The sequence below is a fragment of the Hyperolius riggenbachi genome, chromosome 2, assembly GCF_040937935.1.
Source record: "Hyperolius riggenbachi isolate aHypRig1 chromosome 2, aHypRig1.pri, whole genome shotgun sequence".
Classification (NCBI taxonomy): Eukaryota; Metazoa; Chordata; class Amphibia; order Anura; family Hyperoliidae; genus Hyperolius; species Hyperolius riggenbachi.
In genome coordinates, this window is record NC_090647.1 from 112,189,500 (window position 1) to 112,215,444 (window position 25,945).

Sequence of the window (25,945 nt, forward strand, 5' to 3'; positions counted from 1 at the left end):
TGGTTAAAAACTGTTTTAAAAAGTTTGTTTATAAACAAAATGGCCACCAAAACAGGAAGTAGGTTGATGTACAGCATGTCCACACATAGAAAATACATCCATACACAAGCAGACTGTATACACCCTTCCTTTTGAATCTCAAGAGATCATTGTGTGTTTCTTTCCCCCTGCATCTCTCATGCACTGAAGTTTAAGGCTGCTCTTTTCTTCCTGCAAACACCTTTGCCCTTGTCTGAATTTCCTCAGTATGTGAAAGCCCAGCCAGCTCAGAGGACGATTTATCCAGCTTGTAAAAGATAAGAGAGCAGAGAGAAGCTGCCCTAATCTAAATAATACACAGGCAGTGTGCATAGAGGGGCCTGGAAGGGGGAGTTCATAGCAGAACCACAACACTGAAGAACTTGGCAGCCTTCCAGACACAGGCCGACAAGTCTGACAGGGGAAATATACATTGATTTATTACAGAGACTGTGATAGCAGAAAGTGCTGCAGTAAGCAAGAACACATTAGAATAGCTTTTGGAACTTGTAGGATGATAAAAAACCGAATGCAATTTTTGTTACAGAGTCTCTTTAAGTATTGGTTTTGGTACAGAATATACAAAAATGTTATTGCTTTTGATTTGGTTACTAAATAATACACAAGACATAGCACTTAACCCTAAAACACCCTGAAATCTATTCTAATACTTATCACGGTTAAAATGTTACCAAATATGTATTGTTTGATCATAATTTTGAAATTATGTTGAATTGAGTTTGTCCCTACCTATTTCTTATGTGACATGGGTCCAAGCTTTAAAACACACCAAAATGTATTCTACAACTCGTCCTGGTTAAAATGATACCCCATGTGTCACATTCAGTAACAAACTGGTGGTGCACTCTCCACAACTACACTGGATGTGTATACAAGTCCAGTTAGCTTAAGTGGTTAAGATCCAGGTGGTGCGGATTTGTAAGCCAGAAGCACTGGTAACATTTAGAAAGGGAATTTTGCAGCACACCACAAATCCTTCCTTTGTGCAAAATGCATAGGTGAGAGACACAGGCTACTTGGTCTAAAAGATATATACTTAACCCTCCTGGCGGTTCGATTTTTCTGCCAGATAGGCCGAAATCCTTTTTTTTTTATTTTTCTTATTTTTTTTGTTTCATGTAAAGCTACCAGAGTGGTAAGCTACATGAAACACCACTAGAGGGCGCATGTGTCCCTCTAGTGCGATTGTCGCTGGCATCAATAGCAAACAGGGGAACGCGTATAGAACACGTTCCCCTGTTTGGCTTCTCCTGTCGCCATGGCGACGATCGGAATAACGTCATGGACGTCAGCCAATGTCCTGACGTCAGACGCCTCCGATCCAGCCCATAGCGCTGCCTATAACTCATTGGTCTGGGCAGCGCAGGGCTCTGGCGAGGAGCCCTCTTGCGCCGCTGCGTGCGGGCAATCGCCGCAGAGCGGCGGCGATCAAGCTGTACGCGCAGCTAGCAAAGTGCTAGCTGCGTGTACAGCAATTTAAATGGGGCAAATCACCCCACCAGGGGCTGAGATATCTTCCTGCGCGGCATAGCCCGAGCTCAGCTCGGGCTTACCGCCAGGAAAGTTAATGCTGGCCCTACTCCCATTTTTCAGAAGCTTTTGAATCTCCCTATGATTGGAAAGGCAATGTGAGTTTCGGAACAGAAGTCGTCTTGTTTTTTTAGGGTTAAGCGATGAAATACTGGGATTACCAAAGGTCCACAAGCCCCTCAGACCTCCGGAGAGTTGCCCTATAGAAGCTAGCATTGGTACTTTGGGAGAGAGGTTGGACAACTAATAATCACCTTCAACTCCCTGGTGCGTCGTCTTCCTGGTTATATCAGAGATTCAAAATCTGTTTTGGAATCATTACAAGATATCTCCTGGCAGGAATCATATTAACGAGTTACGTTCGATATTAAGAGTTGTGCATTTCTGTACAGTGACAGAAGTCAATTTTTAGCTTTCCTCAGCTTTATGTTGAGGTTTATTGAAGTATGCCTTTGCACACTTTTCTGTGTCAGGTTTGTAAGAAAAGAAAGTGGAACATAAAACTCAGAAACTCTGCATAATACATAGACGGGACAGAACAGTGTTAATGTGGATGTCCATTTGCTTTGAAGGAGTTCACACAGTAAGGAAAGAAAATTACATAACTAACGAGTCTACACATCAGAGACCTAAAAAATTAATTTCCATGTAGAATACACATACAGGAGACTGTAAACTCACATGGTCAGAGTTCATAATACTTGCCTCTATCGTAATCTCTGCGATCACGGTCATCATAACGATCCCTTCCTCTGTCGCGATCATAGCGGTCGTCCCGGCGTGGGCCATCACGGTCTCTGTAACGGTCTGACTCATAGCGGTCATTTCTATACCCTGTAAAGTGACTGACGTTATTCTACAAAACTTAAGAACACAAATACCATGACATAACTACAGAAGACCCCAGCAGTCAATATTCACATGGCTGTCATATGTAGAACAATACTTCTACCCAGGTAACATGTATTATTCTGGACTTCAGGAAAAGTGACAAAAGATAGTTCACTAAACAGCTGATTAAACTTTTTTTTTAACTTACGCTATGTCTCACTTCAGACCTGCAGAATCTGATGCGCTCATCACATCCAGCTCTCCCTGAACAGGCTTTTCACAAACTCCAGTGACAGACACTAGACTGGGTGTAAGATGCAATTAGCAGGCTAGATGAGCTGTTAGCAGGCTAGAGTTTTCTACTCTCTTTTCAAAGGCTATAGGAGGTGTAGACTGCTGCAGTGCACTTGTGCTCAAACCATTTATAGGACACTTGAACAAAGGGATATGGAGGCTGCCATATTTATGCCCTTTTAAAGAGACTAACAATTTTCAGACTGATTTATTCTATCCTATAAGTTCCTATACCTGTTCTAATGTGGTCTGGAATACTGCAGCCTATTCTAGTTGCACTGTCTCTAATCAAATCTTTTCTTTGTCAAGCTTTGTCGACCCAGGGAGGAAGGGGCTACTTCTGTTGTAATAAATACAAGTTATGCACGCCCCCACCAGGCTCTGTCTGCTTTGTTTATTACTCACAGACCACGTCTCTGCTCTCAGTTTCAGCATGTCTGTGTGATGCAGTTTGTGAGGCTGAGGGGGGAGGGAGCTATATAGATGGCGATTAAAATCCAGGATTGCGGCGGAAACGGCAAAGAGGGATCCAGGAGATCAGTGTGACTCGATTGGTATGTTTTTTATTGTACAAATCGGACAGTACAGATTCTCTTTAAGCAATACCAGTTGCCTGGCTATCCTGCTGATCCTCTGCCTCTAATACTTTTAGTCATAGACCCCAAACAAGCATGCAGTAAATCAGGCGTTTGACATTTTTGTCAAATCTGTCAAGATTAGCTGCATGTTTGAATCTGGTGTGTCCACAATACATAAACACACACACAAAAACCCCACAACACCCCAGCAAAAAAAAAAAAACTTTAACATAGAAAATTCCTGGATGCACCAATTATCCATTTGCAACCAAGTTTGTAGACAGATCATCCAACTATCTGTCATTAAAAAAAGGCATCAACAATGGGTCAACTAAACGACCACAGTGGCAAGTGTAACCAACCAAAAAAGCAGGTTGAGATTTTGATCCCGTCTCCACTTGGGTGATCCCACATAATTCTGATGCAAGATTATTGCTAGGTACCAGCTACATGCAGGAAGACTGGGAACTAGGTTCCCTCCAAAGCAGGAGGGTATACAGCACAAAAGGTGTAAAGGATGCCCAAGTGGAAATAAAGCTGCGGCTTTGCTAATCTTGTGGTAGATTATTGGCCTGAGGAAGAGTGCTGAACCCCACGAAACGAGCCACCAGTGTCTGATAAAATTCTTTTCAATTGACCCAGTGTCATCTAGTGGCTGCATAGTGTGCTGGTTAAAGGCTGCCTTTGACATGAGAGAGCAGGGTCAAATCCTGGCTAGGGTCATTACCTATTCAGTAAGGAGCTCAAGCCAAGACTCCCTATCACGGCAGGGTGGCCTCTTTAGCGGGTACCAGTGGCTGCAGCTTTTGAGTGCTTCGAGTCCGAAAGGAGAAAAGCACTATACAAATGTTTGGATCATCATCTATAGATGTCCCCTCCTACTTATATTTTGTTTTTAATGCAAATTTATTTCCACTTGGGCATTCCTTACCCTCTTTGTTCTGGGGCTAGCTTGCATTTGAAAATGTTTGTCTCTCCAAGTTAAAGTGAATCTGAAGTAAAATCTAAAAGAGAAAACAGATACCTTATGCTGGGTACACACGATACGTTTTTTCAGTCGATTTTCCATCTGATCGATTTCAGATTTGATTTTCTGATCGATTTTCGATTGGATTCTGTTATCTTTTCTTATCTATTTCTATTGACTTCTATGAGAAATCGATCAGAAAAACGATCGAAAATAAGATCGGACATGTCTGAAAGTATCTATCGAACACAAAATTGTATGGTGTGTACCTAGCATTAGAAGAGGGAAGGCTCTGGGTCCTGTAGAGCTCTCCCGTTCTCCTGCCGGCCTTTTGGTTCCCCCGCAGGCTTCACCATTTGAATCTCCCGCTGCAGGAGACTTTGGCAGTCTTCAGAAGCGCTCTGGCTTCCGAAGACCAGCGGCTCTGTGATGCGCGCGAGAGAGGGCGCTTGTACATGCGCAGTACAGAGCGGCCCATCTTCGGAAGCCAGAGTGCTCCACAACACGGAGGAAAGCAGTCCATGACCACTGCTAATGGGGAGCCTGCGGGGGAATGGGGATTCCAGTAGAACGGGAACGCTCTACAGGACCCAGAACCTTCCCTCTTAGGTGAGCATCCGTTTTTTTGTTTTCGATTTTACTTCAAACTCTCATTAAATAAATAATTTTTACAACAAAGAACAACTTACTGTCACCACCAAAGCCTTCCTCACGACGGGGAGGATAATCATCAAAACTGTCTGTGGTGGGACGCGCCCTCCAATCAGAAGAATCGGTCTTGTCAGAGTCTCTATTGCGATCCCGATCTCGGCCAAATGAACGATCGTCCCGTTCTGTTTACACAGAAATGTCAGTGAGTTATATCTGGAATATGTTCAGCAACTTATACAGACATATGGCAGAAAAGACTAATGGAGCACTGTGCGCGCATTACAACCCATTATTAGGAACATGGGGAGGGCAGACAGTGACATGGAATCAAACTTAGGTATTCAGAAAATATTATATACACACACACCATTTTTTTGCTGCTACAGAGATTTTTATATAACTGTACTTAGCATTTCTTGCTGCTACAGAGATGGGAATATTGCCTAAAATGGTCGTTCATGAAGTTGTGCTTTTTAAAGAGACTCTGAAGTCTCTAAAAAAAGTCTTTATTTCATAACTAAACCACCGCATTCCTGCCACTATAAACTATCGAAATCCCCCCTAACTCCCCCCTCCCCTGCAAAATCCACAACTTTCTTGGTCGTGGATTTTGCCGCCCTGTACACTTCCGTGTGAGGCAGAGCTATGAGCTGCAGCCCTGCCTCATTCGCATCTGTCAGCGGCGGATCTCCGCCTCTCCCCCGCCCCTCTCAGCGAAGGTAGACTGAGAGGGGCAGGGGAGAGGCGCTGACAGACGCGTGCGAGGCAAGGCTGCAGCTCATAGCCCTGCCTCTCACGGAAGTGCTGCCCGTAGTGTGCCCCGGGGAGTTCGGGCTGGGGGGGGGGGGGGGGTATGTGGGGATTTAGATAGTTTATAGCGGCGGTTTAGTTAGGGATAAAATATTAAACATATTTTTGAAATAAAAATACTTTTTTTTTTTTTTTAGAGACTTTAGAGTCTCTTTAAAGTGTTAGGTTCAGAGCAAAACAAATACTCACCTTTATCCTGGGCTTGGTCAGCTATGTCCACTCTTATCCTTCTGTTTCCTAGAGACTGGAAAAAACACATGGTTTTAATCATGTGATAGACTTTTCTTTCTTGAATTATTTGTAACGCTGACTTTACAGAACTAATAGAATTACCGGAAACTTACCTGGAATTTTAATTCAATATATGTTTGATTTCCCTTAACCTCCCTAGCGGTATGGACAGAAATGTCCGTCCATAAAAACATGCTGTGAACAGTATAAACGTGCATACACATCAATACTCTCCTGCACTGTATACTAGACCCTTGCTTGACACATTTTGGCAAGTTACAGGAAAAAAAAAAAAAGTTTTAAAAATACATTTTATTACTTTTTGCACAGAAATCCTGGGAAAATTGAACGCCAGAGAATACTTAAAGCGGATCAGAGATGAAAAACTATAACAAGTAACACACACATATCTTATCTAAAGTATAGATAGTGTACATAGCAAATCTAGCTGCAAACAGCTTCAAATTAGTTTATGACTATTTATTCCTGTGATACAATGAGGGCAGCCATGTTCTGTTTGTTACAGGCTGAGGGCTGGAGATGCTATCACCTTGCCTGTATGTAATGTGAAAAATTCAGTCCCTTCTCCTCCCTTCTGAAATCTCTGGCTAGTAACCTCCAACTCCTCCTGCCCAGACTGAGCTCCCATAAGCCCTTGCTACAGCGTCAAGGCACACTGGAAAGCTGTGGGTGAGGCTTGTTTAGTTTATAGGGAATTAGAGTATTAAAACAAAAAAAAAACAAAAAAAAATTTGGCTTGAGGAATGCCCTAAAACTATATAAAAGGAGCACAGTTATGCAATGAGTAAAAGTTTATCTCGGATAAACTTTAAATAAAAAAAATAAAATAAAAATAAGATTTTAACTTACCTGGGGTTTCTTGCAGCACCCTAGCGTCGTGCTGTGACTACATCGTCTTGATCCCCTCTGGCCAGCTTGAGCAACCCTAGCAGAGCTGGCCTGTAGCTGGCTACCGTGCATGTGCGTCCCGAGCCCCGCACACCCTGATGGTGCTCCCGTTCTGTGCATGCGCGGATGCTCCAGGTCGCAGTAGCCGGCAATAGGCCAGCTTTGCAGGGGATGCCGCTGCTGGCCAGAGAGGATCAAGAGGGCATGGTGGTGGTCACAGGACGACTCCAGGGGACTGTAAGAAGCCCCAGGTGAAAATACAAGACTCTTTTCTTTGCTACTAATGTTCTATAAGGGACTGTGATCGGGGTCTTGGGCAGAGGATGTCTCCAGGGGGGCTGCAAGAAACTTTTTTTTTATTACACTTAAGATTCCTTTAAATGTCACTTTATAAATGTACACACAACTTAGGTAGAAAACGGGAAGGATTGCATTGTATTTTCTGCTTAACTTGCCACAGCACTTTCATGATTTTCAGCAATGTGAGAGCTTCAATAAGGAAAATGCTACAAAGTGATAAAACCTTTAGTCTTACAAGACTCGCAATATTTAACATTAATGTCAACCAACTGAGCATAGGAGAAACAGAGTGATGAACTCACCAGAGCACTGCTGTTGTGGGTGAAGCAAGTCAGCACATGTATTGATGTCACCTCGCCACTGTCAGCATTCCCCACTACGCACACTCACAAAGGAAATATAAAACCGCATGAGACATTCTGCCACACTCAGCAGTTCTGGCTCTACAGAGCACGCCAAGGAACACTGACTGAGGTACACAGCATGGCCTTTGCAAGGGAACCGTTCATAAGCTCAGTATCAGACTATGCAAGACAAATGTTTGCGATACATTATGCATAGGTTCCATAGAAATGATCTAAATTTATAAGCTGACAGTTAGAGAATGATTGAATGGTGATCACCACAAAAATATTTGCTCAATATACAGGTCCTTCTAAAAAAAATTAGCATATTGTGATAAAGTTCATTATTTTCTGTAATGTACTGATAAACATTAGACTTTCATGTATTTTAGATTCATTACACACAACTGAAGTAGTTCAAGCCTTTTATTGTTTTAATATTGATGATTTGGCATACAGCTCATGAAAACCCCAAATTCCTATCAAAAAATTAGCATATTTCATCCGACCAATAAAAGAAAAGTGTTTTTAAAACAAAAAGAGTCAACCTTCAAATAATTATGTTCAGTTATGCACTCAATACTTGGTACGGAATCCTTTTGCAGAAATGACTGCTTCAATGCGGCGTGGCATGGAGGCAATCAGCCTGTGGCACTGCTCAGGTGTTATGGAGGTCCAGGATGCTTCGATCGCGGTCTTAAAGGGGAACTGAAGAGAGAGGTATATGGAGGCTGTCATGTTTATTTCCTTTTAATCAATACCAGTTACCTGGCAGCCCTGCTGGTCTATTTCTCTGCAGTAGTATCTGATTAAAACCAGAAACAAGCATGGAGCTAGTCTTGTCAGATCAGACTTATAAGTCTGAACCACTGAAACACCTGATCTGCTGCATGCTTGTTCAGGGGCTATGGCTAATAGTATTAGAGGCAGAGGATCAGCAGGGCTGCCAGGCAACTGGCATTGTCTAAAAGGAAACAAACATGACAGCCTCCATATACCTCTCTCTTCAGTTCCCCTTTAACCACCCTGGCGTTCTATTAAAATCGCCAGGGCGGCTGCGGGAGGTTTTTTTTTTAATTAAAAAAAAAACTATTTCATGCAGCCAACTGAAAGTTGGCTGCATGAAAGTCCACTAGGGCCTCCGGCAAGCAGAAGTAACAAGGAAGGCTGCAATGAGCAGCCTTCCTTGTTTGGCTTTCCTAGTCGCCATGGCGACGAGCGGAGTGACGTCATGGACGTCAGCCGACGTCCTGACGTCAGCCGCCTCCGATCCAGCCCTTAGCGCTGGCCGGAACTATTTGTTCCGGCTGCGCAGGGCTCGGGCGGCTGGGGGGACCCTCTTTCGCCGCTGCACGCGGCGGATCGCCGCGCTGCAGCGGCGATCAGGTAGCACACGCGGCTGGCAAAGTGCCGGCTGCGTGTGCTGCTTTTTATTTTATCAAAATCAGCCCAGCAGGGCCTGAGCGGCAGCCCCCGGCGGTGATGGACGAGCTGAGCTCGTCCATACCGCTAAGATGGTTAAGCTCATCCAGAGTGTTGGGTCTTGCGTCTCTCAACTTTCTCTTCACAATATCCCACAGATTCTCTATGGGGTTCAGGTCAGGAGAGTTGGCAGGCCAATTGAGCACAGTAATACCATGGTCAGTAAACCATTTACCAGTGGTTTTGGCACTGTGAGCAGGTGCCAGGTCGTGCTGAAAAATGAAATCATCTCCATAAAGCTTTTCAGCAGATGGAAGCATGAAGTGCTCCAAAATCTCCTGATAGCTAGCTGCATTGACCCTGCCCTTGATAAAACACAGTGGATCAACACCAGCAGCTAACATGGCACCCCAGACCATCACTGACTGTGGGTACTTGACACTGGAGTTCAAGCATTTCCCTCTCCCCAGTCTTCCTCCAGACTCTGGCACCTTGTATTCAGAATGACATGCAAAAGTTGCTTTCATCCGAAAAAAGTACTTTGGACCACAGAGCAACAGTCCAGTGCTGCTTCTCTGTAGCCCAGGTCAGGCACTTCTGCCGCTGTTTCTGGTTTAAAAGTGGCTTGACCTGGGGAATGCGGCACCTGTAGCCCATTTCCTTCACACGCCTATACACGGTGGCTCTGGATGTTTCTGCTCCAGACTCAGTCCACTGCTTCCGCAGGTCCCCCAAGGTCTGGAATCGGTTCTTCTCCACAATGTTCCTCAGGGTCCGGTCACCTCTTCTCGTTGTGCAGCGTTTTCTGCCACACTTTTTCCTTCCCACAGACTTCCCACTGAGGTGCCTTGATACAGCACTCTGGGAACAGCCTATTCGTTCAGAAATTTCTTTCTGTGTCTTACCCTCGTGCTTGAGGGTGTCAATGATAGCCTTCTGGACAGCAGTCAGATCGGCAGTCTTACCCATGATTGCGGTTTTGAGTAATGAACCAGGCTGGGAGTTTTTAAAAGACTCAGGAATCTTTTGCAGATGTTTAGAGTTAGTTGATTCAGATGATTAGGTTAATAGCTCTTTTAGAGAACCTTTTTATGATATGCTAATTTTTTGAGATAGGAATTTTGGGTTTTCATGAGCTGTATGCCAAAATCATCAATATTAAAGAGAATCTGTATTGTTAAAATCGCTCAAAAGTAAACATACCAGTGCGTTAGGGGACATCTCCTATTACCCTCTGTCACAATTTCGCCGCTCCTCGCCGCATTAAAAGTGGTTAAAAACAGTTTTAAAAAGTTTGTTTGTAAACAAACAAAATGGCCACCAAAACAGGAAGTAGGTTGATGTACAGTATGTCCACACATAGAAAATACATCCATACATAAGCAGGCTGTATACAGCATTCCTTTTGAATCTCAAGAGATCATTTGTGTGTTTCTTTCCCCCATGCACTGAAGTTTCAGGCTGCTCTTTTCTTCTTGCAAACAGCTTTGCCCTTGTTTGTAATTCCTCAGTATGTGAAAGCCCAGCCAGCTCAGAGGACGATTTATCCAGCTGATTAGAGCAGCTTCTCTCTTCTCTCTTATCTAAATAACACACAGGCAGTGTGCATAGAGGGGCCAGAAAGGGTGAGTTCATAGCAGAACCACAATACTGAAGAACTTGGCAGCCTTCCAGACACAGGCCGACAAGTCTGACAGTGGAAAGATACATTGATTTATTACAGAGACTGTCATAGTAGAAAGTGCTGCAGTTAGCCAGAACACATTAGAATAGCTTTTGGAACATGTAGGATGATAAAAAACCGGATGCAATTTTTGTTACGGAGTCTCTTTAAAACAATAAAAGGCTTGAACTACTTCAGTTGTGTGTAATTAATCTAAAGTATATGAAAGTCTAATGTTTATCAGTACATTACAGAAAATAATGAACTTTATCACAATATGCTAATTTTTTTTTAGAAGGACCTGTATATTGCCAAACATATTCTAAAATTTAAGGGATTATACACAAGATCCAATTTGCCACAGGCAGCATTGTACAGTTTATTGCCCCATCCACTAACCCCTGTGTCTCCTTACCCAACCCACTACTCTCTGGAATGTAAACTCACAAGGGACCTCCTCCTAGTGGTTTTTATTCTGCTGTAATTTATCATATGAACTTGAACCAGTATTGGTGATGTCTCAAACCACACATCAAATTTGTATGTATTTGTACTTGCATTGCTGGATGTCCTGATTGTCATGTATCTATGCTTCCCACTGTTTTGTACTATGTATAGCGATATGGAAGAGGTTGGTGCTATATACCTTATTTACACACATATAAGCATAATTTTAAAGTGAACCTAAAGTCACTTAAAAAAAACGAGATTAACTCACCTGGGGCTTCCCTCAGCCCCCTGCAGACGATCGGTGCCCTCGCAGCTCCGCTCCGATGTCCCAGGACCCGCCGGCGAGCACTTCCGGTTTGGCCGTCACCGGCCGACAGGGATGGGAACGCGAGTGATTGTTCGCGTTCCCAGCCTGTATATCGCCCCCTATGCTGCTATTGCGGCCAGGAGGTCGCAATAGCAGCATAGGGGGCGATATACAGGCTGGGAACGCGAACAACCACTCGCGTTCCCATCCCTGTCGGCCGGTGACGGCCAAACCGGAAGTGCTCGCCGGCGGGTCCTGGGACATCGGAGCGGAGCTGCGAGGGCACCGATCGTCTGCAGGGGGCTGAGGGAAGCCCCAGGTGAGTTAATCTCGTTTTTTTTTAAGTGACTTTAGGTTCACTTTAAAGCACAAAAAATGTGCTGAAAAGTTACCCGCCTCTGCTTATATGCGAGTCAGTGGAACAGAACGGATGGTGGACCAGGTTTTTTTTACTGGCATAAGAGAACAAGGATTGTGATCCTGCTCTTGCCAGCTGGCTCCCTGCTGTGTCCGTGCCCCCATCCCCTGCAACATGGTGTGCAGAGTGTGCTGCTCAAAACCACCCGTGTCCCCTGGCTTGTGGAGCGGAGTGTCAGCGGTGCAATGATTGGGGATTCTTCCTGTATGGTAATCATTGCATCTCATATCTATGACGCCATCTAGTGGCTTCTTGAGACAGCTGTATCATGCTTGGGGTACATCTGGTTATAGGGAAAGGGGCTAACTTGTACTGGGGGTACATCTGGCTATCGTGGAGGGGGCTATACTGGGTAGAGGGATTATATGTGAGTCAATCACTTTTTTCCTGTTTTCTAAGGGAAAAGTAAGTACCTCGGCTTATATGCCAGTCAGCTTATATGCAAGTATATATGGGTAAATAAAAAAAGAAATGAAATGTTTCTTTTTAGCTCTGAGCAGAGATCAGAATATTTGCCGATTTGAATGTATTTTCACACATGAACCTGTTATTTATAGTAGATAAGTCCGCACTTACAACTTCCCCATTAAGGCTCTGAATGCTTGTCAGTTAACCACTTGATGACCCAGCCGTTACCCCCCCTTAACCTCCTTGCCAGTTATTCCGAGCTCAGCTCGGGGTAACCTGCGCAGGAGGATTTCTCAAGCCCCGCTGGGCCGATTTGCATAATTTTCTTTTGTTACAAGCAGCTAGCACTTTGCTAGCTGCTTGTAACTTCCGATCGCCGCCGCTCACCGCCTATCCGCCTCTCCCCCCCGCAGACCCCTGCTCAGCCTGGCCAATCAGGGGCAGGCAGCGCTGAGGGGTGGATCAGGATTACCTATGACGTCCCGACGTCGGTGACGTCATCCCGCCCCGTCGCCATGGCGACTGGGGAAGCCCAGCAGGAAATTACGTTCTGAACGGCATTTCCTGCTTACTCCGATCGCCGGAAGCGATCGGAGTGGCTGCAGAGCTGCCGCTGCTCAGCGGCTATCATGTAGCGAGCCCTGGGCTCGCTACATGATTTAAAAAAAAGAAAAAAAAGCCTCCTCCACCGCAGGATTCCCCCTCTCCTCCCTCCCTTCCCCGGAGATCGGAGGCTGCACAGGAACGTATCTGTCCTGAGCAGCCTCTAACAGGCTCCTGCCTGTCATGTGACAGCGATCCCCGGCCGCTGATTGGCCGGGGATCGCTGATCTAGTACAACACTGCTACTGTTAGCAGCGTTGTACAAATGTAAATAAAGCGGATTATTTCCGCTTGTGTTTACATTTAGCCTGCGAGCCGCGATCGGCGTCCCGCAGGCTATTCACGGAGCCCCCCGCCGTGAATTGACAGGAAACAGCCGCTCGAGCGGCTGTTTCCTGATTAATTAGCCTGCAGCCGGCGACGCAGATCCACGTCGCTGGTCCTGCAGCTGACACTTTGCCGACGCGCGTTATGAGTGCGCGGTCGGCAAGTGGTTAAATAACGCACTTCTGATTATACTAGGCTAAATAATTGGAAAACAAAATAGTGTAAATTCAATGATTAGTGTGAATTGATTGCAAAGCATATTCTGCTTTCTCTTCACATTCAAAACTAAAATAAGCTGGTTATGCCTGGCAGGCAGAAGATGTGCCAAATTTCATTATTTTCAAAAGTTTTAAATTGGAGTAGTGTGGTCTAGTGAGGTAATGTGCTTAAAGACTGCTGAGCCATCCCCATGCGCCCTCAACATCTGTACAGGCATGAAGTCTCACAGGCAACAAAAGATCAAGTATTGTAAATTAACTTACTTCCTCATTAAGACTAAGAGCCCGTAGAAGAGAATCAATGTCATCAAATTCTGCGTAACCAAACCCTTTTAATCTCTCTGGGTTGCTGGGTTCGCGGGGCAGACGAACAGCACTAATCTAGAAGAGGAACAAAGGAAAAATCTTAACAGACAAAAATCACATGTAAAGTCGTATTTTAACCAGGGCTGTGGAGTCGGTCCAAAAATCCACCGACTCCGACTCCTCAGTTTAGGATTCCACCGACTCCGACTCTTCTAATTTGCATATAACAATTTTGTTGATCAAAAGAATGCAACATGAAATTCGTCTCTTAACTGTCAACGCTTAGGAATTTTACAAGACAACTGAAGTGAGAAGGATATGTAGACTACTATATTCATTCCCTTTAGACTAAAACTAGTCCTTGGTAAGAGTACTTGTAAAAGGTACAAACCGGAACAAAGAACATCTATCAGGCCCTAGGCAATGTAAGTGTGGGTACATGTAAGAATGATGTGCAGGTACTCTGCAGGGGAATGAGGAGATTCTTCCTCTATTACACATTCTTCATGCACAATCTGAACAAGGTTTATGGGTGACAGACAACAACTCTGTGTTCAATGTGCACAGCATGCTCAGTGGATTCCCTGCAGCTCTGTGGGGAGTGCATATGTAGAGTATAGTACTACTGTGTAACAAAGTAAACCTGAGACAGATGAAATTAAAGTTTTATACATACCTGGGGCTTCCTCCAGCCGCCTTCAGGATAATCAGTCCCTCGATGTCCTCCTCCGCCACCTGGATCTTCTGCTATTAGTCCAGGTACTTGAGCCAGTCGGGCGTAGTGCGCATGCACACACTCCGCCGCCAGGAGCATACTACACCTGTGCAGCACTATTGCGCAGGTGCAGAATGTTCCTGGCTGTGGGAGCGGCATGCGGCCGGACAGCGCTGACTGGCTGAATTACCAGGACTCATAGCAGAAGATCCGGGTAGTGGAGGACAGCGAGGAACCGATTAGCCTGAAGGGGGCTGGAGGAAGCCCCAGGTATGTATAAAACTTTACTTTTCATCCGTCTCAGGTACCCTTTAATTTGTAGTCACCAAACCAAATTTTAACAACATATCAAATTATTTGATTTCATCAGCAAAGGGAGTGCATACATTTGCATAAATCAGCATCAGTGCAGAATTATTTCCATCTCAATGACCATCTCTATTAGTGACACAGCTACACATCGGGCTTTATTCTTACAGCACAGATGTTATTTAGTATATATATAAGAGATTCCTGTGTACGCATCATATATACAGTCACAATCAGATATGTATATCTGACCTTAAAAATACGGTGACTGCTTTATTGAAGCAGCACAAATAACTAATTTTGATTGGTTTATTTCATTTTTGTGGACTAAGCACAGCTATTACTGTATATATACATTATTTTTAATGACTATTATCTGAGAAATAGAACATTTTATCATATTTTCTATTTTAATTACAGTTACAAATTCATTAGGAGTCGGTCGGAGTCGGTGCATTTTTTCCCAACTGACTCCAGGCACCCAAAATTGCCCGACTCCACAGCCCTGATTGCAACACCCCTTAGCCGCCTACGTCATCCTAAAACATACCTGTATAAAACTTTAATTTCATCTGTCTCAGGTTTACTTTGTTACACAGTAGTACTATACTCTACATATGCACTCCCCACAGAGCTGCAGGGAATCCACTAAGAATGCTGTGCACATTGAACACAGAGGTGTTGTCTGTCACCCATAAACCTTGTTCAGATTGTGCATGAAGAATGTGTAATAGAGGAAGAATCTCCTCATTCCCCTGCAGATTACCTGCACATCATTCTTACATGTACCCACACTTACATTGCCTAGGGCCTGATAGATGTTCTTTGTTCCGGTTTGTACCTTTTACAAGTACTCTTACCAAGGACTAGTTTTAGTCTAAAGGGAATAAATATAGTAGTCTACATATCCTTCTCACTTCAGTTGTCTTGTAAAATTCCTAAGCGTTGGCAGTTAAGAGACGAATTTCATGTTACATACTTTTAATCAACAAAATTGTAATATGCAAATTAGAGGAGTCGAGGAGTCTGAGTCGGTGGAATCCTAAACTGAGGAGTCGGAGTCGGATTTTTGGACCGACTCCACAGCCCTGGTTGCAATGACACCCCCTCCCCCCCAAGGTCCTGCAGCTTTTTAAATTAACCCACTGCTATTTATTTTGGCTGATGAGAGGGTGCAGACAGCATTTCATACAAGTCCTGTATATCTGCTTTAAGGCTTTCAAACACTCACATTCAAACCCCTGAAGAACTTTTGGATAGATTCTTCAGTCACATCATAAGGTAGATTGCCGAGGAAGGCTGTGTAGGGAGGGCTTTTCGGCAGGCGGCTTCGGTCCACGTTGGGTTCACGAGCAGCTCTGGGAGCCGTGGGAAGGATGGAACGATCAATCGCAGGAGCTCTGTACCCATCATCATCATTACTGTGCCATGTAGTGGAGACTGAAAACAACATGAAAAACAAAAATCATTATACAAGGACATAAAATGAGGAAAAAATATATCCCATCTCTCAAGTAACCTCTTGCAGACCTAGAGGATTGTAATCTACGCCCAATTTGACAGATTTCAGTCTTCCCCACCACTGCACCCGCTTGCTTTGCCGTCACGCCGAAAGCAGAGCTTCAGTGTATCGGTAAGGAGCAGACCCAGTGATTGCTGTGAGCCAATCACTGCTCTTAAAAGGGCACTTATGGCTCTGGTCTTACAGCGTCTTAGAGCTGTCAGAGCCGCAACTGGTTAAAGAACATCATCTTGGATGTCCTTTAAAAGGAAGGGTAAAAAAAATAAAAAAAAAAAATAAAAAAAAAAACACAAACAAACCTGCTGTGACTTGCAGCAGGTGTTAAGAGGTCACCCCCTTTGGCGGAAGGGGCAAAAAGTGGCTTTTGTGCGGCCTCTTTGGAGTAGCTATTTTGCCATAATGATGTGATGTAGCCGTAGCAATGTGTCCATCTTACTTCTTAAAGTAAACCAGAGACGAAGCACCCTCTTCACTGCTCAGCATGCTTGTTATCAGCCCTGATAAAATCCCTGACTGAGCATTCAGTCTGGCTTTGCTCAAGAATCATTATAGCCGAGTCTGAGCAAAGCCAGACTGAATGCTCAGTTAGGGATTTTATCAGGGCTGATAACAAGCATGCTGAGCAGTGAAGAGTGAAAGAGCAGGGTAGGTGTTTTCTCTAATGTTCCCACTGATATAAAGGATTTGATACACACCGGCGGCTTCCTCCAGCATCATAAGCTTGTGTCCAAGTCCCTCGCCGTCCTACCTCGTCTGCCCTTCAGCCCAGGTAACTGACTAGGCTGAGCCAGTTACCAGGGCTGATCACGGCAGACCGCAGGAGGACGGTGAGGGACTCAGACAAGAGCTTATGCTGCTGGAGGAAGCCACGGGTGTTTATCAAATCTTATTTCACAGTCCTGGTACATTGTAAAGGTCAACTGAAATGAGAAGTATATGTAGGCTGCCGTATTTATTTCCTTTTAAGCAATACCAGTTGAATGGTGATCCTACTGATCCCTCTGCCTCTAATACTTTTAGCCACAGACCCTGAACAAGCATATGCAGAACATATGTTTTTGACATTGTCAGATCTGACAAGATTCTGCACGCTTGTTTCTGGTGTTATTCAGACACAAATCCAGCCAAATAGATCAGCAGGGCTGCCAGGCAACTGCTATTGTTTAAAAGGAAATAGGATAGCCTCCATATTCTCCATTCAGCTGTCCTTTAAAGTGAACCTTAAGTCGAAAAAAAAAATGAGTTTTACTCACCTGGGGCTTCCCTCAGCCCCCTGCAGCTGATCGGTGCCCTCGCCGTGTCTCTCCGATCCTCCCGTCCCCGCTGGCGGCCACTTCCGGTTTCACCGTCAGGACCCAACAAGCTGGGAACGCGAGTGATTCTTCGTGTTCCCAGCCACAATATCGCCCCCTATATTGCTATTGCGGCTTTCCTTGCCGCAGTAGCAATATAGGGGGCGATATTGTGGCTGGGAACGTGAAGAATCACTCGCGTTCCCAGCCTGTCGGCGAAACCAGAAGTAGCCGCCAGCAGAAACGGGAGGATCCTAGAGACTATCCCATCTAAGTCCAGCCAGCCTCAAAAGGCTTGCCTAGTTTTTCCAATTTCAGACAATTCTGGTTAAATGTCACCTGCTATTTAACCAGTTGGATATTTAGGTCTATTGCTAAAGCCCCAAACTTAAATGGATCCTGAACTAAAGGACACCTGACATCCGTGATATGGAGGCTGCCATAATTCCTTCCATTTAAACAATGCACATTGCTTGGCTGTTCTGCTGAAAATCTGCCTATAATATGTTCAGCCAGAGACTCTGAACAAGCATGCAGATTAGGGCTGAACGATTTTCGGTTTAAAACTGAAAATCGTGATCAGGCCCAAGACAATCTTCAGATCGTCAAAGCGGCGTTTTTTGCCGCCGCTGTCACCTACTTTGCTCCTGGCCTTCCCCTCCAATCCCAGCTCCCTCCTCCGGTAAAATTTCAATTCCAATCGGCTGCACCGCATTGCATAGCCACGGGGTGAGCCGCAGTGAAGAGGCGGCGAGCGTTGCCAAGTAATGCTGGCCGCCAGGAAGTGATGTCACTGGTACAGGCCCCACGTTACTATGAGAGCACTTGTTCGCTCTTCACCGCGGCTCCCCCTGTGGCTATGCAATGGAATTGAAACTTTACCGGAGGAGGGGGCCGGGAGCGGTGGAGAAGGCCAGGAGCAAAGTATGTAACAGCGGCCAGTGGCGGCAAGGGGGATCTGCCTATATACACGAGGGGGATCTGCCTATATACACAAATGGAAGAGGGATTTGGATGGCTAACCTGTACTGTGGCACCTATACACTGGCTAAGCTGTACTGCAGCACTTATACACTGGCTAACCTGTACTACGGCACCTAAACACTGGCTAACCCATATTGCTGCACATATACTGGCTAACCTGTAGTGCGGCACCTTTGACTGGCTATAACCTACAGTATACTGTGTCACCCATACTGGCTAATCTGTACTGCAGCACCTATAGTTGGCTTACCTATACTGGTGCACCTATAACTAGCTAACCTTTCCTAGGGCACCTATACTGGGGACACCTATATGTTGCTACCTATACTGAGGGAACTCATACTCACCCATCGGTGTGCTGATCCATCGTTGTGTATTGAAAATCATTAATCGAATAGAAATCACAATTTTTCACAGAAATCAAGCAATTCAATCTTTTCCTAAAATCGTTCAGGCCTAATGCAGATTAGGTGCTCTGACTGAAATGTGACTGAATCAGATGCATGCTTGTTTCAGGTGGGTGATTGAGACACTACTGATCCCTGAAACATCAGCAGGACAGCCAGACATTTAGTGAGGTTTAAAAGGAAATAAATATGGCAGCCTGCATATCTCTTCAGGTGTCCTTTAACTTTAGCATTATAAACTGAGCCCAGTATCCTATTGCAGATGTTAGTGCCCAGAGACATGTCACAGGCATAAATATCCAGTGACCAGTCAAAAATAATGGCATTACAAACAGGCAACTGTTGGATGCCTTCTGCCCACTTTCCTACATCACACCAAAATGAGCTCCGGTGCCTCACAAATCCCCCACACACTTTACCAATGTCATTATGCTAGGATCACATCAGTGCTGCCAAGTAATGGCTGGTTGCACCTCCCCAAGACTAATGTTAGGTAACACACACATCTAGTCAGCACTAACTCAACAGTATTTTTTTTAATTATTTAATGCAGGTGGTGGTTAGATGGACATCATAATTGCCCATTTCAGACAATAGAGGTTAAAAGTCTAAATCAGTCAAACACCCCCCAACCAAATCTGAAGTGAAAAAACAAAACAGATATTTGCCTATTGTGAGGGGAGGCTCTGGTTCCTATAGAGCCTACCCGTTGCTCTCAGTCCCCTTGTTCTAGCTTAGTCGCCCTTGTTTGTATCTGCATCCACGGGGGACGGGCGGCTCTCTACTGCGCATGCGTGAGTGCTCATGCAAGCGCAGTACGGAGGCCAACTGTCTTCAGGAGCAAGCAGGCCCCGAAACCTCCCGTGGTGGCCCGTTGCTTGCATACTGCTGGTTGACCGCACTGTGTTCCAGGGGACCATGAGAGGAACAAGAAGGTTCTATAGGACCCAGAGCCTTCCTTCTTCATAGGAAAGGATCTTATTTTTCACTTCAGTATAGCTTTAAAGAGACTCTGTAACAACAAAAACCTCCCCTGGGGGGTACTCACCTCGGGTGGGGGAAGCCTCCGGATCCTAATGAGGCTTCCCACGCCGTCCTCTGTCCCACGGGGGTCTCGCCGCAGCCCTCCGAACAGCCGGCGACTGTGCCGACTGTCAGTTCAATATTTACCTTTGCTGGCTCCAGCGGGGGCGCTGTGGCGACTTTCGGCACGGAAATAGACGGAAATACCCGATCTCCGTCGGGTCCGCTCTACTGCGCAGGCGCCGGAAACTTGCGCCTGCGCAGTAGAGCAGACCCGACGGCGATCGGGTATTTCCGCCTACTTCGGCGCCGAGAGGCATCAGAGCGCCTGCGCAGGAGCCAGGAAGGTAAATAATGACGTCACCGCTGCCCGGACTGCACGGAGGGCTACAGCGAGACCCCCGAGGGACGCAGGACGGCGTGGGAAGCCTCATTAGGATCCTGAGGCTTCCCCCACCCGAGGTGAGTACCCCCCAGGGGCCGTTTTGGCGTTACAGTTCCTCTTTAAGAATACTCACATTAACACATGTATTTAAGCATTTCCATTGCAGAACTACTCACCATCCCCCTCCAGATCATCAGTTTCATCCGCCCAGCTAGTAGGTTTAGGTGCGAAGGAGCCGCCGCCGCCACCACCACCACCTCCTCCTCCACCACCGCCGCCGCCACCACCACCACCACCACCACCACCACTGTTCCCTTCATCTGCTAGGAAGTCAGTCAGGGTCAAAGTCTTCCCCTTCTTGTTCTTCTTCTTAGCTGTGAGAATAAAGGAAAGAGAGAGTTTACATAATTGGCCAAATGGAAATATCAAACTGTACAGAACAACAATATGGCAGTGTTTGTCCAAAATGAAAACAAATCAAAACCAAAATGGGTGGTGGGGGGGGGGGTTGTTTGCAGCTGGAGTTAGTGCAGTGTACCTTAGATAGAGACAGTTGTGAGGGAAAAGGTCCATAAGTTGCCCCTACATCATAGGTGCACCAGGTTAAAGACCCCACTTTAGCCTTCTAAATCTAGGTGTGTATTAAAGTATGGAGCATCTTACAGTACCAAAAATACGGTAATTTACTCCCACAGAGGTTCCCCTGGCAAGTTTGAAAAGATTTGGAGAAACTGGCTTGGTGCACATGATTACATAGTTCGGGCCCATTCACACTTGCTGATTGCAAAACGCTAACGCTTTTGCTAGAGTTTCGCTATGGCAATTTTTTGCCATGCATAAAAAAAAAAAAAAAAACTTTTAGCGATCGCGTTTAGTGCGTCTATAGCACTGAAACGTGATCACCGGGAAATCGCCTGAAAATGGTGCAGGCTACGCGTTTGCGTTTAGCGTTTTTGGGCAATTTGCGCCGATTAGTGCAAATTGCCCAAGATTGGGCCCATAGGGTTTCATTGCACTAGCGCTTTTAAAAAGCACTAGCGTTTGAGCGTTTTGCTGAAATCGCGGCAAAACGCTCAAGTGTGAATGGGCCCTTAGAGACCAGATTCTCTCTGGGTTAGGTGAGGTAGGGGAGTTACAAATGCATTGCATACTGCATTTTTTGAATGAGGTGTATAGCTAATGGAGGTCTGCAAACAACAGATCAAATGCTTGCCTTTCCAGCATGGCTTGCATTCAGTAGAGGGAACAGGACTTATGCGTGCCTGGCAGGCATTTTTCAGTGATTCCATTGCTAGAGAAGTTAAAAGTATCACCAAAATGCCAGAAGTAGGAAAGCAAGCCAGGACACCATCACTAGTGTGGAGCTTAATAAAAAAAAAAGCCAGGGAAGCATTTGCAGTTTGAAAAACTCTATAGCTTAGCCTTACACAAAAAGTGTCACATTCCTTTGACATTTGCAATCGATATAGCTTGGCTGAAGGTAACTGTGTCAAATAGAACAGTGGTGACTTAAACGCAACCACACTATTTGAAATATTTTAGAAAAATGAATTTTGTATGTTTCATCACTGTACATCACTCCATATCAGAATATGGGTCGTACCATTGTTGCCACTAGTAGTTTGGTGCAGTATAACCATGCAGCTGCTGACTGACCTTGCATTTGACAGGTCCACAGTAGTTCCCACTATGGATTAAGGGCTCGCTTCCATTATGCAATGCAGAGCCGTGCACTCAGCGCAGCTATGCGTTGCACATATGCCTCCCCCAGGGCCGGAGCTTGTGAGCCCATTCATTATACTGAATGGGATCGCGTGCGAATTCGCCCTGAAATGCAGGCAATCACGTACTGCAATTCAGTGGTGATTCGCAGCGCATGTATGTAAACAGCAGACATTGCAGTCTCTCTGATGTCCCTGCAATCGCGTTCCTGAAAGCGTGCATATGGAAATGAGCCCCAAGACCGCAATAGAAAAAAAATACAATGTATTGCACTTTCCGTTTGGTTACACATCTGTAATTCCATGTCTATGGTGTTTATCAAAAATAGCACACGAAATAACTTTCAAAAACACCACTATAGAGGTCCAGTATAGAACACACTAATGGCATGCATAGCCAAACATTCGAGATAAGTTGTCCAAATGCAGCATGTTTCCTGCATTTAGAAAAACTACAAATGCAGAACACACTATATGAATGCAATGCATTTGCCTATAAGGTTTGTGGTGTGTTTGTATCATGCTTAGTGTACACAGGTCTTTAGACCTTCCAAAGTCTTGTACACGTTAGAGGATTCTCAGCCTTGGTTGCCAGCCGAGGTCACCTCTGCTAAAAACGTGGTGTGTACAGCAGCTCTGATGCGTCAGAGGGATCCGGAGCACTAGGTCGTCTCAGGCAAGCCTATTGGGTCCCCTAGTTACCTTGCCCTCGCATAGCTGCACCATTGTGTGCTACACAGCGGTCACTCCTCTCCTCTATAAAACAAGACCTCTAGCGACGCATCTTTACAGCACTTACACCTGAACTGTCACCCAAGGAATAGAGCCCCAATCCCTGCAGGAGATGGCAACGGTGCATGGGTGCGCACCGTTAGTCTACAGTGGACCCGCTGCAAGCTCTCCAGAAAAAATAAAATATTCCATACACTTTACTTCTTTTGATAGCAGGGAAAAACTACAGAGAAGTACGCGGAAAAAAATTTGTGTTAAGGTTTTTGCCAACACAGGCTACAGACTGCATAATCTCGAGCCAAAAATAAAGCATGCTAAGCAACTATTTATCTTTCCACTTGCAGCAAAGTCCCAACAAAAGATAAATGCCCCGCCTCCACACAATCCAGTAACCAGCGCTAGCAAACCTACATTTAGCATAGACAAGCCAACAGCACCATCTCAAGCATGGCTTCCTCAGCTCATTTTCTTAGCTTATATGGCATGAAATGTAAGTTACTGCAAGTTCTGGCTAGTATTCATATTTATGCAGCTTGAACCTGGACCAATCAAAAACTTCCTGTCCAATCTACAATTCTTCAGCGTTACAATCATTAGTATTCATATCTGTATACAATGGTTTGCAAAAGTATTCGGCCCCCTTGAAGTTTTCCACATTTTGTCACATTACTGCCACAAATATGCATCAATTTTATTGGAATTCCATGTGAAAGACCAATACAAAGTGGTGTACATCTGAGAAGTGGATCGAAAATCATCCATCATTCCAAACATTTTGTACAAATAAATTACTGCAAAGTGGGGTGTGCGTAATTATTCGGCCCCCTGAGTCAATACTTTGTAGAACTACCTTTTGCTGCAATTACAGCTGCCAGTCTTTTAGGGTATGTCTCTACCAGCTTTGCACATCTGAGACTGAAATCCTTGCCCATTCTTCTTTGCAAAACAGCTCCAGCTCAGTCAGATTAGATGGACAGCGTTTGTGAACAGCAGTTTTCAGATCTTGCCACAGATTCTCGTTTGGATTTAGATCTGGACTTTGACTGGGCCATTCTAACACATAGATCTGTTTTGTTTTAAACCATTCCATTGTTTCCCTGGCTTTATGTTTAGGGTCGCTGTCCTGCTGGAAGGTGAACCTCCGCCCCAGTCTCAAGTCTTTTTCACTCTCCAAGAGGTTTTCTTCCAAGTTTGCCCTCTATTTGGCTCCATCCATCTTCCCATCAACTCTGACCAGCTTCCCTGTCCCTGCTGAAGAGATGTACCCCCGAGCATGATGCTGCAACCACCATATTTGACAGAGGGAATGGTGTGTTCAGAGTGATGTGCAGTGTCAGTTTTCCGCCACACATAGCGTTTTACATTTTGGCCAAAAAGTTCCATTTTGGTCTCATCTGACCAGAGCACCTTCTTTCACATGGTTGCTGTGTCCCTCACATGGCTTGTGGCAAACTGCAAACGGGACTTCTTATGCTTTCTGTTAACAATGCCTTTCTTCTTGCCACTCTTCCATAAAAGCCAACTTTGTACAGTGCATGACTAATAGTTGTCCTATGGACAGAGTCTGCCACCTGAGCTGTAGATCTCTGCAGCTCGTCCAGAGTCACCATGGGCCTCGACTGCATTTCTGATCAGCGCACTCCTTGTTCGGCCTGTGAGTTTAGGTGGATGGCCTTGTCTTGGTAGGTTTACAGTTGTGCCATACTCCTTCCATTTCTGAAGGATCGCTTGAACAGTGCTCCATGGGATGTTCAAGGCTTTGGAAATCTTTTTGTAGCCTAAACCTGCTTTAAATTTCTCAATAACTTGATCCCTGACCTGTCTTGTGTGTTCTTTAGACTTCACGGTGTTGTTGCTCCCAATATTCTCTTAGACAACCTCTGAGGCCCTCACAGAGCAGCTGTATTTGTACTGACATTAGATTACACACAGGCGCACTCTATTTAGTCATTAGCACTCATCAGGCAATGTCTATAGGCAACTGACTGCACTCAGATCAAAGGGGGCCGAATAATTATGCACACACCACTTTGCAATTTATTTTTAAAAAATGTTTGGAATGATGTATGATTTTCGATCCACTTCTCACGTGTACACCACTTTGTGTTGGTCTTTCATGTGGAATTCCAATAAAATTGATTCATGTTTGTGGCAGTAATATGACAAAATGTGGAAAACTTCAAGGGGGCCGAATACTTTTGCAACCCACTGTATTTAGCCACACACAATGAGGTGTTTTCTCTGGATTATGTGCAGTCAAAAAAATATACCAGACCAATCATAATTCGCATAAAGGTGGGTGCCAATTAGTGGTACAATTTTTCCTTCAGATTCAATCTTTCGGCGCGTTTTGTATGATTTAATTGTATAGAAAACTGAGCTGTGTGTGGGGTGCAAATCAATGTGATACGATTCTTTGGCTCTGTAAAAAAACTTCTTATATCGTTCTGTTAATGTGATCAATCGATAATTGCCTTCAAATTAGTTTCAATTGTTCAAATAGCATCAAAAGATCGAATATGAAGGGAAAATTGTACAGTTAATGGGCACCTTTAGACAGATGGAAACTGGGACAGATGTGAACGGCCCTATGCACTGTAAAGCCCCATCTACACCATACAATTTGTGCGATTCGATCAATTAGATTAAATCCGACATGTCCGATCGGGATTTGATTCTATAGTGTGGTCAAATGTCATTGCAAAACAATGGCAAATCAATCACATTACCGATTGAATCTTGATCGGACATGTCAGATTTAATAAAATCGCACAAAAAAAATAAAAAATTGTATGGTGTAGATGAATACAGTACAGGACAGAATATAAAAGTCACACTCCAGTACTTATATGGTGGGAAATTTTCAGATTAACAATTCCATCATAACCTGCTTATGATGGTCACACAAATAAACGGTACTCACCATACTCCAGAGGATTATAAAAAAAAGCAAAAAAAAAAAAAAAACCAACAACAACGAGGTAATTACCTCTCCTCAACTCAGAAGGGGAATCCTATTGAGCGCGGGCAGGAGTTTGGCTGGAGCAGGGTAAGCCATCTTTAGGTTTCACCCTGCACCCAAATTTGCCCGTGCCATTTTTAAATGTACACCTTATGGCCCCATCTTATTGACTAGGTATACATCTGGTACAAGCAGGACCAGCGACTACGCAGTGAAGCTTTAGCAGCCAAACGAATAGAAACTTCTAAAACAACAATGATGAATTCAAAATTAATATAACAGAAAAT

At 44.8% G+C, this 25,945-nt stretch overlaps 1 protein-coding gene across 1 annotated transcript in view; it reads right to left on the reverse strand.

Annotated features, from left to right (window-relative positions):
- The window catches only part of EIF4B (eukaryotic translation initiation factor 4B), a 59,429-nt gene that overhangs the window by 15,830 nt on the left and 17,654 nt on the right, over positions 1-25,945 (reverse strand). Inside the window, exons 2-7 of the mRNA XM_068267238.1 lie at positions 20,420-20,617; positions 15,862-16,070; positions 13,565-13,681; positions 5,890-5,944; positions 4,929-5,072; positions 2,275-2,403 (exon numbers count right to left, since the gene is read on the reverse strand). Coding sequence (XP_068123339.1) covers positions 2,275-2,403; positions 4,929-5,072; positions 5,890-5,944; positions 13,565-13,681; positions 15,862-16,070; positions 20,420-20,617 — 852 coding nt within the window. The remainder of the gene's footprint in view (positions 1-2,274; positions 2,404-4,928; positions 5,073-5,889; positions 5,945-13,564; positions 13,682-15,861; positions 16,071-20,419; positions 20,618-25,945) is intronic.